This window comes from Peromyscus eremicus, chromosome 1 (assembly GCF_949786415.1).
Source record: "Peromyscus eremicus chromosome 1, PerEre_H2_v1, whole genome shotgun sequence".
Classification (NCBI taxonomy): domain Eukaryota; kingdom Metazoa; phylum Chordata; class Mammalia; order Rodentia; family Cricetidae; genus Peromyscus; species Peromyscus eremicus.
Window position 1 is genome coordinate 79,703,415 of NC_081416.1, and position 14,835 is coordinate 79,718,249.

A 14,835-nucleotide genomic window follows, 5' to 3' on the forward strand; every position below is an offset into this window, starting at 1 on the left:
ATACCCAGAAAACAAAACAAGACAAAATACCCCCAGCTCCGTTGGTTACAAGGCAAAAACCTTTAATAACACGAGTGCTTATTACATTAACTGCTTCAGGGCACTGACATCTTTGATTTCTGGTCATGTTTTTCTAACACTTAAAGGTGAATGCCTCTATCAGGGCCACCTGTGTGGTGGGTTTCCCGAGAGTTTGTGTGGGTGGACAATGGGGACAGCTATGCATACAACTGATGGGGCTTTGGAAGTTCCCCCCGCTGCTATGACCGCACCTTCAACTTTCAGTCAAGACCTTTCCCGAGGAGGGAAGAATGTTGTGATCCTTCCAGCAAAGAAGGAAAAAAGAAAAAGAAAGAAAGAAAGGAAGAAAACACCTGGCACAGATACACAGAGAGGGGTAACATTAAGGGACCAGGGAGAAAAGTTAGAGGAAGTGGATGGGTTAAGGTCTGGGGGATAAGGGACCAGTGTGGGAGGGAGTTGAGTCCATTTGGTTTCGTTCTTTGTAAGAAGTGATACCATCACGAGGACCATGCCATGCAACCTTAGAGACATCTGTGTACACTTCCCCCAAGGCTGTGCTGGGCGTCGGGGCAGAGGTCAGAGGTCAGCTCAGACAGGCGTAGTACGTCTGTTGGCTGGATTGTTATGCAGCGACTCTTTGAACTCTTTGGGTGTGGAATTGTGGAACTGTAGAAAAGCATGGTCCCGGTCAGAGTTGAGGAGGGTCCCCATGGTGAGCTTAGAGGGGTCCCGGGAGAGGGTGAACATGGAGATGTCAGTGGAAGGGATGGTGTGGAAGCCTTTGCTGATGGGAGACAGGTCTCGGGATCTAGGCTCAGTGGAGCGAGAACTTGACCGTCTTCGGAATCTATACCTGTAGGGTGGTAGGCGGGCAAATGTAGACTTCTTCAGGAGCTCCGAATGGGATCTGGCACGCAACTGCTGATGCTTCTCGATATAGATGTGCACAGCGACCACACCCACAATTTCCGCAATGATGAAAGAGAAGGCTCCAAAATAAAAGGACCAGCCGTAGGAGTAGCTCTTTTTAGAGTCCCTCTGCCCGGGGTCTCCAGCATTGGCTGATATATAAACTATGATGCCGATGATGTTGCTTAGCCCTGAGAGAAAGGGAAAAGAAAACACGGATTTTATAAAGCCTCGGAGGCAACGGCCATTTTTAGTTTTGAAATACTGATAGAACATGTGGAGGTAACAGGGAGAGGAGGCAATGGATTATGGCCAGGAAATCCCACAGCTGAGCTCTTCCTGCAAGGGTTGTCTATTGGGAAATGACGAATTCTGGTGCTCAGTCCTGGGCAGGACACTGTCAATTAAAGAAGACATTGTCTATTCATAGCAAGTACTGTAGAACCCAGAAATGCATCCATTTCCCCCTTGAAATAACCCATTCCATCACCACTTCATGGTGACACTAACTCACAAGGATGGGAAGATGAACAAGCTACAGCTCTTTGACCTTAAATTTCTCACCAGTAGCTGGAGAGACTGACATGTAAATGCAATTAGAGTATAATACAGCAAGGACCCTATCAGGGATGCATATGAGGTGACTCAGGAGCAAAGGAGGGACAAATGCCTTGCTTTGAAGACCAGGTGGCATTTGACCGGGATCCTGACAACTGACAGGAGATGTGAGGCTGTGGACTATGAAGTGTGAGAGAGGGGACGAGAGAAGGACTTGCAAGGGCATAGCTTGGATGCTGGCGAGGCTGGTAGCGTCTTGAGCACTAGGGAGGACCAGCTAGCGAGTAGGGCATGTCAGATCTATGGAACTGGAAATGCTGATGAGATACCCAGTGGACACACACAATGTGGAGCTGTAGTTGGGAGGTTACTGATCCTCTGGAGGAAGAAGGATGGTCACTTAACAAGTCTTTTTTTTGGGGGGAGGGGTGTCAATGAATGCCCTGTCCTTCTCAAGATATCCCCAACGTTATACAACTACAGGGTTATTGGAAGTTCTGTCTAGAGGCTGCAGAGATAGCTTGCTGCTCTTCCAGAAGATCTGAGTTCAGTTCCTAGCACCCATTTCTGGTGGCTTATAACTGCCTGTAAGTCCAGGTCTAGGGGATCCCACCTCCTCTTCTGGGCTCTGCAGGCACCCCTCCCCCCAATGCATACACACAAATAAAAATAAACCTTAAAATATAACATAAAGCTTTGCCTAGCAGAGTTGCTTCAGTGCTGCTGTTCTGATTGGCTGGTGCACAGGTGTGAGAGCTTACAAATATTTGCATATGACTCTGGTCATAGTTCATCTAGGACTTGCCCCTAGCAAGGAAGGGTCAAGTTTCGCCTCCGCCCTTTGTTTTCTTCTGGCCTTTCCTGGCACAGGCTCTCCCAGGTAGGCAGCAAGTCCTAACCTGATACCTCTGATATGGGAGATGACAGATGTGGCTCTGTCAGGCTGCAAGGACCACCGCAGGATGGAAAACGGCTTCTCTTCCCCCAGTGTCAACTTGCCGGGATGATTAGTGGAAGACACATTCTTTTATATTAAAATGAACACGGATATAAGGAGGAGAAAGCAGAATTCGTATGAATTTTTCAGTGACACGGGAAACTGCCTTCAAAGGCACTTCAGCTCACTGATGCTTCGACTGATACCCTGAGTGCCCAGGGCCATGTTCTCTTTCTGCCCTGTGACAGCAGGGAAATATGGGTGACAAAGTTTAGAAAGTCCTAGAAAAGAGGGCTTTGCTGGGGGCAGTGTAGGAAAGTTCACAGAAATGTTCAAATGTCAAACTAGCTTAAAGAGGCAGGAGTGAGTTGTCAGTCATTCACAGGACATTTATTATGAGCCGGACACTGGACAGAATCTTTAGTGACTTGGTTTATTAATTTAATGGTGATGGTACCCAGGGCTTCAAACATGCTAGGCAAGTGCAGTACTACTTAGTTGGCTACATGCCCCTTGCTACACAGACTCTTTCCTTCATTGGTTCAATGAATCATTGCAATATGTCTGCTTTGAAATAGAGGGTTCCCTTTAATAGACAGGGAAACAACACTGATTAGTAAATTTCCATGTCAACATAAACTAGGAAATGGTAAAATCAGAATTTGAACCCAGGACTCTTAGCCATGGTGGGCTGAGATTTCAGTAATGAGGTATAGACAATAAGCTTTGTAATCAAACTGTAAGCTCCTTGAGAACAGGGACAAAACACTTGCGTATCGCTCTTGCTCCAGCTCCAGCTTCTAGCCCAGAGCTTGACTCAAAACAAGAACACAGGGTATGTTTGTTGAATGAATGAATGAATGAATGAATGAATGGAGTTGATACACACATTAAACCCACAAAGCACATTACAATTGCTTTGTGTTGAGCCACACTGGGTGCTAGCCACGGTTCTAGGCTCAGTTATGTGTACCAATTCATCTAATCCTTTAAACAGCCTCCAGAGGAAAGATCATTATTACCCCAACTTTTAGGTGGGGAAACTGAGACACAGAGCAGCTTAGTGACTTGCCTGATGCTATCCGACTAGAATATGGAAGAGGGAAGATTAGCACTGGACAGCCTGACTTCAGAGCTCATACATTTGGACCTTGTTATCAGGCCCAGGACACAATGTGCTCAATAAAAGGTTATAATAAAACCATAAACTCTAGCACCATAAAGGACCTGGAGGAGCAGGTCTTCCAAAACTATAATTTTATAGGTGGAGAATCTGAGGCTCATGGGACTCCAGAGGAAGACGAGTGGAGAAGTCTAATCCTAGACAAGCATCCCCTCAGGGCTCTCATGGTCCCCTGCATCTAACTTATCTGTCATCCCTTACAATACTCCGGTGAAAAGCAAGTAGCTGATGGCACTCTTTCTTAGCAATCCCCTGGAGGAACAAAATAATGATCTTATCTCGTTCTTTGGAAACTGTCACACCAACACAACACTGGTGCAGATTCTCCTGGTTGAGGTCAGCCAGAGCCAGGACAGGGCTACCAGTGGGAGGAACATTCCTAGAAGCCAGTTAAGCCTCTGGGTTTTCCAGTTAACATCTGTCACCACAGAACATGGTCAGAAGCCATAGCTACCTCCAACTGACCTCATCTCCCCAGGGCAAGGACACTACTTTCTCCCTGGTCTGTAACTTGAATGGGTTCTCTGAGGGTTAGAGTGAGGTGCTGTCTCTCTTACTCATTCTGTAGAAGGAGAAACAGTCAGGGGTGGGGTGGTGGGGAAGAGCACTGCAAGGTATGATAGGGGACCAGGATGCTGGGCTCCATGCTTGACGATGTGTTCTTGCTGCTTTTCCAATAATAGAAAATAGCACTGTAAACGTGCACACCCTGTGCCCTTGCACCAGCTCTGCGAAATGGGAACCATTACGGTTTGCCATGTTGGAGGTGAGGAAGCTAAGTTACCAGGATGTTGGTGAGAGTTCCCAAGGCCACACAAATTTCAAAGTGCCACTTATCTGCAGTCATCTTTGATCTGGAAATAGTGCAAGGAAATTCCAGAAAGAAGTAATTCATATTAATACTAAATAACCTTGTTATAGTTTATTATGAGTCTTCTATTTTATTATTTATTAAGTTCTTACTATACCTTAGTGTGTAAGTTACGCTTTCATATGTATGTTTTTACAGAGTAAGTATAGTATTATAGGATTTAGTACTAGTCTTTGGTTTTAGCATCCACTAGATACCTTCTTGGAAGGTATCTCTTGTGTGTAAGAGAGGACCACTGTACCACAGAGTTGAAGGTCACCACCAAAGCCATCTTCCTCTACCCGTGCCAGGGTGGTTAATAGTAACTGTCAACTTGACAGTATATCTAAGAAGCACACCTGAACTTATCTGCAAGGGACTTTCTAGGCTGTATTAATTAAGGTGGGAAGACCTACAGTGGAATGGTCTTTCAGTATGCTGTGAATATCTGTTGCTCTCATTGGCTGATAATAATACTGTTTGGCCATTGGTGAGGCAGAATAAGGTTAGGTGGTAGAATCAAACTGAAGATGAAGGAGAAGAGTGGAGTCAAAAGTCACCAGCAGATGCAGAGAGATCAAGATGGGCATGCTGTACTGAGAAAAGGTACCAAGCCTTGTGGCAAAGTATAGATAAGAAATATGGGCTAATTTAAGTGTATGAGTTAGCTAGTAGCAAGCCTGAGCAATTGGCCAAACATTTATAATTAATATAAGCCTCTGTGTAATAATTTGGGAAGTGACCACCAGGTATAATCAGGCATACTGACAGAAAGCTTGCCTCTGTTTACAAAGACCCACCCTAAATACGGATATCACCATCCCATGGTCTGGGGTCCTGGACTGAATAAAAGGAAGAGAGCAAGCTAAGGACCAGCTCATCGCTCCCTGCTTCCCGAATGTGGGCACAGTGTGACCAGCAGTCTCACGTTCCTGCTGCCATACTTTCCTCACAGTGACAGACTGTACCCTCACACTGTGAACCTGAAGAAACCTTTTCTTCTCTAGGAAGCTTTTGTCGGGCACTTGGTCACAGCAACGGGAGAGATGATGAATAATGAGTAAGCTTGCTGTGTTCTCTGCTTTCCTAAAGCCTTCCAGCCAGTTGGCATTGACCTGCCTGGAGCGGGAAGTGTTGGGAAGAGAGGGCAGAGGAAGTGTGGAATCCCAGAAGAAGGAGAGGAAGATGGGGAGGGGAGGTGGTGGGTGAGAGAAGGTAGAGAACTTGGACACGTTTGGGAAGGGAGTCCCTTGTCTCCTGGCCACCCTGCACTTCCTGCTACTCAGAGCTGCTGTAGATGGATGACAGGTCTTCCCTGAGGTGTTCCATCTAGGGATGCTTGGGAAGATATGGGGACTTGAATGCTTGAAAGGTTGTGAGCAGCAGTTGACCGGCGTAGTCGTCTCCAAGCTCTTCTCAACCCTTCTCCTCCCCTCTAACTCCTCTCTCCCTCTTCCCCTTTCTCTCTCTTTCTCTTTTCTTCTCTTGCCTCTCCTTCTTCCCTCCTTCTCTCTCTTAGCAGTTTCAAGATGTAACCCAGACTGACTGGAATTAGTGACTCAGCATCCACGGTGTTGGTTTTCTAGGCATGCACCACCATGCTTGGCTGCCGTTCGGTGAGTCTGTCTCTCTGTCCCTTTGTCTCAATAGACCCACATGTCCTGTCCCCTCTGTGTGTTTCCTCTGTGCGGGCCTTGGCTAGAGTTTGGGTCTCTTAAGTGTGTAATCAGCTGTACACAAGCTGAACGGTCACCGTTGGTGTGGCTCTTGCTCTGGTTTGTTTTCTGGGGAGATCTCAAGGTCTAGGCAAGATGCTCACCTGCAGAGACGAAGAAGATGCCCGCGCTGAGGATGACGCTATGCCTGCTGCGGTGGAACTCGCTGGCGGCCACGCAGAGCCCCCCGAAGAACAGCAGCGTGACGCTGAGGATGGGAAAGACGCTGGAGGCCCTCACAGCCCCTGTGGAGAGAAAGAGAGAAGTTTCCATCTATGCTCCAGCCAGTCCCAGGACTCGCCTGCTGTAGTTGTGGTGTGTCTGTGAACCAGACAGTGTAGAACTGGAGAAAAGTCCACACCCCATGGGGGTGTGAGACCAGTGCCAGCCACTCAGGGACCTGTGTTTGGGAGGCCCAGCACTTGGCGGCCAACATCTTGAAAGTCTAAGCAATTTTTACCAGTAGTGTGTATTGTAAATTATATCTAGGTGCTTGGAGCACAGGGCCCCACTTTCAGCCATCATCTTCTTAAAGTGCCCTCTTCCCAGACTTCCTGGGGTGGAGTGTCGGTCCTCTCCAGCCTCAGCCTAGTAACTAGGTCACCCTTCCTCTATGATGAGGGTCTGGTAGTGAACACAGGGAGAATCAGACTTAGCTGCAAGCCCCAGATCCTTGGGTGAGGTTTCACTTACTTTGAGGGTATCCCTGTGCCCAACAGAGGGCAACATTAAACAATAATTTAAAACAAACAGTGGCAATAAAACCTGACCATGAAGGGGCTGGTGGGGGGTGGTATTGGTTGAAAATCTTTTGGGTCTGTATTTTGAGCCTGGAACCCAGGGTCTTCATTTTATACTGGGACCTGCAAATTATACAGGCAGTCTTGAATGCAGGGATTCCTGTCAGCCCATTTGCAGCTCATCAAAATGCAGAATCTTAAACACCTGGATTTGCATAGTAAAGAGCCTGGCAATACCCATTCAAAACTCATTTAGTCACAGAATGATTAAATGAATTTATGTATTCACTCAAGAAATATTTATTAAGCGCCTACTAGATGCCAGGCACCCTGCCAGGTGCCGGGGAAGCAGCAGCGGAAACAAGGACCATAAAGGCACAGCATTGTCCTTGGAAGACATGGTGGTCAGAAGACCCCCCCGAGTCTCTGCTGTGAACCTGGTAGCTTCCTGGATCCTGGAGAGGCCTGAAAGTCCCATGGCAGGAGTCAGTGTGATCCTAGCTGGAAGAAGGGCCTACACGATCGAATCCTCAGCTTACAGTGTGTTGCATCCTGATGAACCTCAGGATACAAAAATACAGTAAGTGCAGCAGGCGTTTCCTACAGGGGTGGGCAAACCTCATAGTGACACAGTACACCACAGAGTATTGGCCATCTCCCATCAGCTGGCAGGCTGACTGGGAGCCCCAACGGCTGCTGCCACACACCGTGAGAGAATCATTTCACATATTGAGGGCTTTCAAACCACAGTTGGGTTTGCAGATCCCAAGGTGAAATGCCTTAAGTCAGGGACTGGCTGTATTTCCTGGCATTGGCGGGGCACGGGAGAGCTGTTAGGACACCCTGTATTTCACATTACAGAAAGGAGCAAGCACCTCTGTATGGCTAATGGTTGGTTTGCTCTAAGTTAATCTGCATGCATGCATTATTAATGGTTTGTTTGTTCTAACTCTTTCCGCCCAGGTAGCACCTGGAGGAGTAAAAAGAGCTGACTGGTGAATGCTCAGGTCCAGATGTCCAGAAAGATGATGACTGACGGAGGCGTGGACATCCCAGGAATGTGGAGACTACCTGACCAGAGGGACAAGCTTGGGCACTCATGATGGACTGTCTCATTCTCAACAGCAGTACTGGCTTGAAAAGAGGTGTGAAGGTGGGGTCTTCTCAGGCCCCCCGAGCAAAGCTCCCCTTAAATATTCAGTAACAGGCAGCCCCAGCTTTGTTCTGGTTGCAGTATAGTCAGGCCTGGATATAGAGCCTGAATGGACTCTGTGCTCATCCATATATAAAAAAGCCTTGGGCCCCATCCTCATGGGGCTTATGCGGCAGTGGAAACCACAGGCATACAGTTTGCAGGGCCTTGTGCAAAGTGAAAATATGAGGCATCTTGTTGCAAAATTGTTTAAAAATTCAAGATGGCTACAGCAGTGCAGTGAGGAGGATTTTCCGTGGGTTGGGCCCTGAATGATTGACAGGACTGCAGGGATCCAGGTGGGAGCTGGCATGGCTTGGACTAGTGCAGCGAACCGTGGAAGGTAAGTGATTGAATTCAGGCAATATTTTCTACGTGGAAATATTAACTGATGGCTCTGATACGAGCTGTGAGAAGAAGATTCATGAACACCTGCCGGCTTGTTCTCAGTGAGGACTGAATGGTGGTACCCTTACTGTCGCCTGCCAGCCAGAGGAGCAGAATAGGGATGGGACAGGCAGGGGTATAGCTTATTTTGGTCCTGAGAGGTTCAGAGCTGAGTTCATGTCCCTCACAGTCACATGACTGAGCTCCAGCCACTTCTATTGTTCAGACCTAAAAGTCAAAACTCTTTCAAGAGGCTGTGACCAGTTTGGGTTGGTTGTGTGTTTAGTGGTAATTGGGTTAAGGGGCAGGGCACAGAGGAGTGGGGGCTTCTGTATTTGCTTCAAGATGTCTCAAGCTAGAGGCCTGGGCAGTCCGGGGTCCTGGATAGCTGTGTCCTTCCCAACCCTCTGCTACCACAGTGACATTTTAGGAGGGCGTTCAAACTGCCTGAAAAACTGGTTGAAAGAAGAGGCATGGGGGTGGGGGTTGACTGTCCTGGGCTCTGGAAGGACCAGATTGGATCAGTCTCCTCTGAGCTTGTGGCCTGCCCTGGCTGTCTTTGCTACTGCCCTGGGTTGTGCTGAGGGCTAAGAGAAGGGTAAGCTGGAAATCGAGTGGGTTTTTTGTGTTGTTTGTTTTGCTTTGGTATGCTGAGTAATTTGATTTAAAGCAAATGAACCAGTTTTTAAAAAGAGACCCAGTGTCAAGGTCGCGTTGACCTTGAGTCATTCTCCCCAGCCTAGCTTCATGGCCCTACTTCAAGTCCTAGCAGAGGCTTCCTGGGAATTCTCTTATCTGCCTGAATTCTGTATCCACCAAAGAGGAAGCAATTACTCTAGTCCCTTCGCTGAGTTTCTATTACCTAAACTCATTTCACAGGAAGACTGCAGTCTGCTGACACACCTGGACAGACGTCTGTTCGCCACCCATGGCTGCCTCTACTTCCATTCCACAGAGAATCATTTACAACTCACTGTGTGTTCTGGTGTCAGAGTTTGTTCCGGGCCACTGAGCATTTAATAGGTCTATTGGGTTTGAAGGAAAGTCATCTCCTTTGCCCGTTCCTCCTTCCCCAATGGAATAAAGGAGTCTATAGGTTTCTAAGTCATGTTACATCGGCATTCATGCTTCAGTGACCTTCCAACATGATATGATTTCCTTCCTTTCTTCCACTTCCACACATTTGTAAGCCTCGTCTCCAATTGAGAGTATTTATTATCAGTCCATTCCAGGAAAACTTCAGAAGGTGCAGTGGAGGTGGGTTTCTCTTCACCTTAATACTCAGAGGAGGGAGAGAGGATCTTCATGGTAATTTTAGTCCTCAGGTAGAATATGATCCCAGGGAAGCTGGCTCTGACATCCTGAGTGTTGGGGATAGCTTACTGGACCCAGTCTTGGGAGTAATTCATCAAATAATTTCTAAAAATTTCCATGTTTGATGAATGGGGTTGCAGCTGGATTTTGGCCTGGATATCACTGAAAATTGTGTGTGTGTGTGTGTGTGTGTGTGTGTGTGTGTTGGTCAGAAGATAATTTGTAGGAGTCAGTTTTTTCCTTCCACCATGTGGGTTCTGAGATGGATCACAGGTTGTCAAGCTGGGAGCCAGGCGCCTTTAATCTCTGAGCCATTTTGCTAGTCTGTGAATCAACCTTTAAAGAGACCATTTACATTGTGAATTGGTAGGGTTTGCTTGAATATTCAATGTAATGAGTTTATTTGATTAAAAGATTTTTTTAATTAAAAAAATGATTAACCTTTGAAATGTGCCCCAAGGACATGCTCCCAACATTGGAAGTTATAAGGTTGATTATAAAAGTGTATATTTGGATTGGTCTGGTGGCATAGGCCTGTTATCCACTCTATTAAGGAGGTTGATGCAGGAGGAACATAAGTTTAAGCCCTGACTGGGCTACAAGGTTAGTTCAAGGCCAGCCAGGGTAAATTAATGAGATCCTGTCAAAGAAAGCAAGAAAGCAAGGAAGCAAGAAAGGAAGGAAGGAAGGAAGAAAGAAAGAAAGAAAGAGGGAAGGAAAGAAAGAGGGAAAGAGAGAAAGGAAGAAAGAAAGAAAGAAAGAAAGAGGGAAGGAAAGAAAGAAAGAAAAAAGGCTAAGGGAAGCAGAGGCAGGAGGATCTCTGTGAGTTCGATGCTAGCCTGGTTTACAGAGTGAGTTCCAGGACAGTCAAGGCTACTCAGACAAACTCTGTCTTGCAAAACAACCAACAAATTAGGCCTCCTCCTACACACCCCCCAAAGTGTGAAACATGTGTGTTGTATATGTGGAAGAAGGGCTGTGATTGAGGCCAGAAAGGGAGCAGGTCTTCAAAGCCGGCTTGGTACAGAAAGGATCTCTAAGACAGGAAACTGAGCTTCCTCTGGCAGAATGGTGGGTAATGACCGTTAACTGCAATACACACCTTAGAGATGCCTCTGACTCCTCTAAAGCCATCTCAGTCTAGGAATGAACATCAACCAATCAGATTTGCCCTCATTTGCATGGTGAGGAATGCAGGGCAGGACCCTGAGTGACAGTGGCTTACCCTGTCCCTATCCAGATGAATGATGGCAGCTCCAAAATGAAGACCCCACCTCCAGCACAAGCAGCCAGCATCTTACGTCAACAGTTGTTCTCTTATTGGCAGCATACTAAATAAACTTGTCATTTTCTGCTCTGGTCTAAAGAGTGGTGTGTGTGTGTGTGTGTGTGTGTGTGTGTGTGTGTGTGTGTGTGTGTGTGTCCTGCTCCTAATGGTGGGGCTGTTTCCAGAATGGCACAGTAGCAACTTGGCAACCCTGTTGGTGGCCAACCCTCTTGGGAGTCAGAGGTAAGCTCATTTGCGTGTAGTCTCCTCATTGGCAATAGAGTTGGGCTTTGCTGCCCTTCATGTCATGTTATGGGAAGTCTTCGGTCGACACAACCTAGCCTTCTATGATGCTGTGGGTTAACTGTGTCCCTCAAAATTCCTGTGCTAGAGACTTAATCTGAAAATCTACTCATGGTGTTTATAGGGGGGCCTTTAGGGGGGTCACTGGAATTAGACTTCAGAGCGTTAGGCTCTGATGTAGCCATTGGTGGCTTTACGAAGAAAGAGGGAAACTGGAGCTGATAGACTTGTTTGTCTTTCCATGTGATGACCTCTGCCACATTATGATGCAGCAAGAAAGTCCTTGGCCTTGGCTGAGCAGACACCAGCACCATGCTCGTGGCTTCCTGGCTTCTAAAAACTGTCAACCAAAGAAGATTTTCTTTTGTAGTACACAATTTTGTTTTGGTTTTAGTTTTTGCTTTTTTGAGACATGGTTTCTCTGTGTTGCCCTGGCTGTCCTGGAACTCTGTCCTGGTTCTGTAGACCAGGCTGGCCTTGAACTCAGAGATCCACCTTCCTCTGCCTCCTGAGTGCTGGGATTAAAGGTGTGCACCACCACTGCCCAGCTGGAAGCTTCTCTTCTCTGAATCACACATGATCTGATATTCCATCACCGTAGCAGATATGGATGACATTAAGATGCAGGGATTTAAACAGCTGCCTACCCTCAAGGCGTAAGAGTGGGAGTGCGGAAGGGGTCCTGAGCAGCAGCACCCATCCATCCCCTTCTTATCCACCGTTATGGATGGGATGTGACCAGCTGCCTTCACTTCCCTGCAGTGACGGACTGTGACTCGAACTGGGAGCCGAAATAAACCCTCTTGCCTACGTTGCTTTTGAATCAGGATAGTTCATCGCAGCAACGGGAAAAGAGACTAAGGCAGCCAGAGATTCTAAAATTCCTGGCAAGGAACCTGTGTGCTTACAAGGGCCCATGCTTAAATTTCTCCTGATTCTGTGGCTGTTGCTGAAGCTGCTGGCGGGAGGCTTGCAGAGAATGAAGCAAAGGAGCAGAGGCCTCTCCCCAGAAAGAGGAGGGAAATGGTCAGAAAAACAATCAGGCTCTCCAGAGAATTTAAAATCAGTTTTGTGAGTTGTAGAGTGAAAGAAAGCCACAGTTCTGTTTAGTCTCCAATAGGGCTGGTATAAAACTGTTTCTTCCAAGCAGGAAAGAGAAGCACAGATAAAATAGGCATCTGGGAAAATCCCATTGGTATTGACTTCAAAGCTATTGCTTTTGGAGGGAGTTCAGTTCTCTGCCTCCCTCCTGCCTGCCCCTTCCTTCCCCCCTACTTCCTTTTTTCCTCTCTTCCACTCTCCCCATACCCCTGGGTTGAATGCTAAGCACGTATGCTACCCACTTTGGCCCCAAGATACTTGATCTCTGAGTCACAATCAAAACCTGAAGAAGATAATTTCTTAGAGGTTTCATTTATAACCTCAGTTTTTTAAAAAAATCACCTTAAACCTAACATTCCTAAATAGCAAATTAGATACTGCTTTGGAATTTTCCTTCTGCTTGAACTTGATACCCGTTGTTAATAACATGGCAGTAATATCTCAAGCTAAGCTCCCCTGTGCCTGGACCAGTGTAAGGCTTCATCTGCATCCGACTCTGCTTTTTCTAATTCCATGAGACAGACCAGAGATGACATACACCACCTCATGATTATCCGTGGGGTTCAGGGCTGAATATACTACACATTCTCTCATTTAATTTTTATGACCTTGTCAGATTGATGACATAATTTCCATTTCAAAACAGATGAAGAAAGTTAAGATATTGAAATAGCTTGCCCCAGGACCAACCTTGCTGGAAAGGAGTCAAACAGGGTCAAAGCTTGGCCTATCACATCCCAGCCCCACATGGCACTCCTGTGCTGTGCTTGCAACAGCCCATGCCTCATCCAGGTTACTGACCTTGGAAAATTCCTGCAGAGACACTGTCCCTGTCCCAATAGGACTGGAACTGCAGAGCAGTCAAAGGAGAGGTGAAGTTTGGCTTGTATTTATCATGCCAGGCCTTGCCCTTGGGGACCTCACCCATTAGCACCTCACCCATTAGCACCTCACCCATTAGCACCTTGCCCATTAGCACCTCAAATCACCCACTGGAGAAGGTGAAAACGACCGAGCTGAAGAAAATTCCTTAGATTTTCTTCTAAGGAGACTAAAAAGAACCTTTCAATTCTGATACACCTGCTCTTTCTCCTTTCTATTTCTAGCTCATTGAAATGAAAGAAACTTCAACATCAGAGCCTTGGGAATGTATGTCTGCACTTTGAGTTGGATAATGAGGAGACTCATGCTCACAGGTAAGTGGGTGATGGCAGGGGACCCTCTCCTTCCCCCCAGGGGGACTGGAGAGATAGGGGAACTTACGTAGAAGATATTCTGCTGTGTCCTGTTCGTAGTCTGCGTCTTCTGGGAAGTGATCAATTTTCTTGCACACGCCTCGGAAAGCCCCTGTGAAAACAAACAGGGCCCTGAGCCAAGGGAAGAGTATTTCCAGGCCCAGGCTGGGTGGTCAACTCCATGTTGCATATACTTTCCTGGTTATCAGAAGCTGTGCATAGAGGCCCAACAGCTGGTTTAAGAAGGGTGCAAAAGAGAAACTAGTTGCTGTAGTTTGGATCTTGAATGTCTTTGGGAGGCCCATGCATTAAAAGATAGACCTGAAGTTAGGAATAGAGTTCAGTGGTAGTGCGCTTTCCTAGCATGTCAAATTTCCAGCACATGCATAGACATGCACAGACACACAGACAGACAGACACACAGACAGACACACACAGAGAGACACACACACAGACACACAGACACACACAGACACACACACACACACACACACACACACACACACACCTCTGCCATTGGCACGAGGTGCTAGAACTTCGGAGCTCAGAGAGAGGAAGCTAGGTTGTTGGGTGCATCCCTTAGAAGGAGATGTTAGGAACTTTGTTTCCTGTGCACCACAAAGAAAGCAGCATTGTTCCCCCATGTCTTACCCAACATGAGCCCCCTTGTTCTGTCTTACCAAAAGCCTCAAACAGCAGGGCCCATTAACCGGAAACCTCAGAATCAAAGTCCTCCAATAAATTTCTTTTCCCTAAGAGTTAATTTATGCCAGGCATTGTGGTACATACCACAATGTGATTCCAACTACATGGGAGGTAGAAACAGTAGGGTTACAGGTTCAAGACCTGCCTGGGATATGTGACAAGCTCAAGGCTAACTTGGGAAACTGGGCAAGACCTCCTCTCAAAACGAAAATAGAAAATAAGGTAAGGGAGGCAGCTCAGTGATAGAGCACTTGCCCATCATGCTCAAGGCCTAGACACACACACACACACACACACACACACACACACACACACACACACACACAGAGTTTGTCTCAGGTATTTGTCACAGTGACCCACAGCTAAAATATTAGCAGAGACAACAGATAATAAATACATTCAATAAAAACTAAGA

The 14,835-nt window shown here is 46.8% G+C and overlaps 1 protein-coding gene across 1 annotated transcript in view; it reads right to left on the reverse strand.

The window, feature by feature from the left end:
• Positions 1 to 612: 612 nt before the first annotated feature.
• Positions 613 to 14,835, reverse strand: part of Cacng3 (calcium voltage-gated channel auxiliary subunit gamma 3) — a 94,079-nt gene continuing 79,856 nt past the window's right edge. The window contains exons 2-4 of the mRNA XM_059251237.1: positions 13,744 to 13,827; positions 6,281 to 6,421; positions 613 to 1,124 (exon numbers count right to left, since the gene is read on the reverse strand). Of these exons, the coding sequence (XP_059107220.1) occupies positions 613 to 1,124; positions 6,281 to 6,421; positions 13,744 to 13,827 (737 nt within the window). The remainder of the gene's footprint in view (positions 1,125 to 6,280; positions 6,422 to 13,743; positions 13,828 to 14,835) is intronic.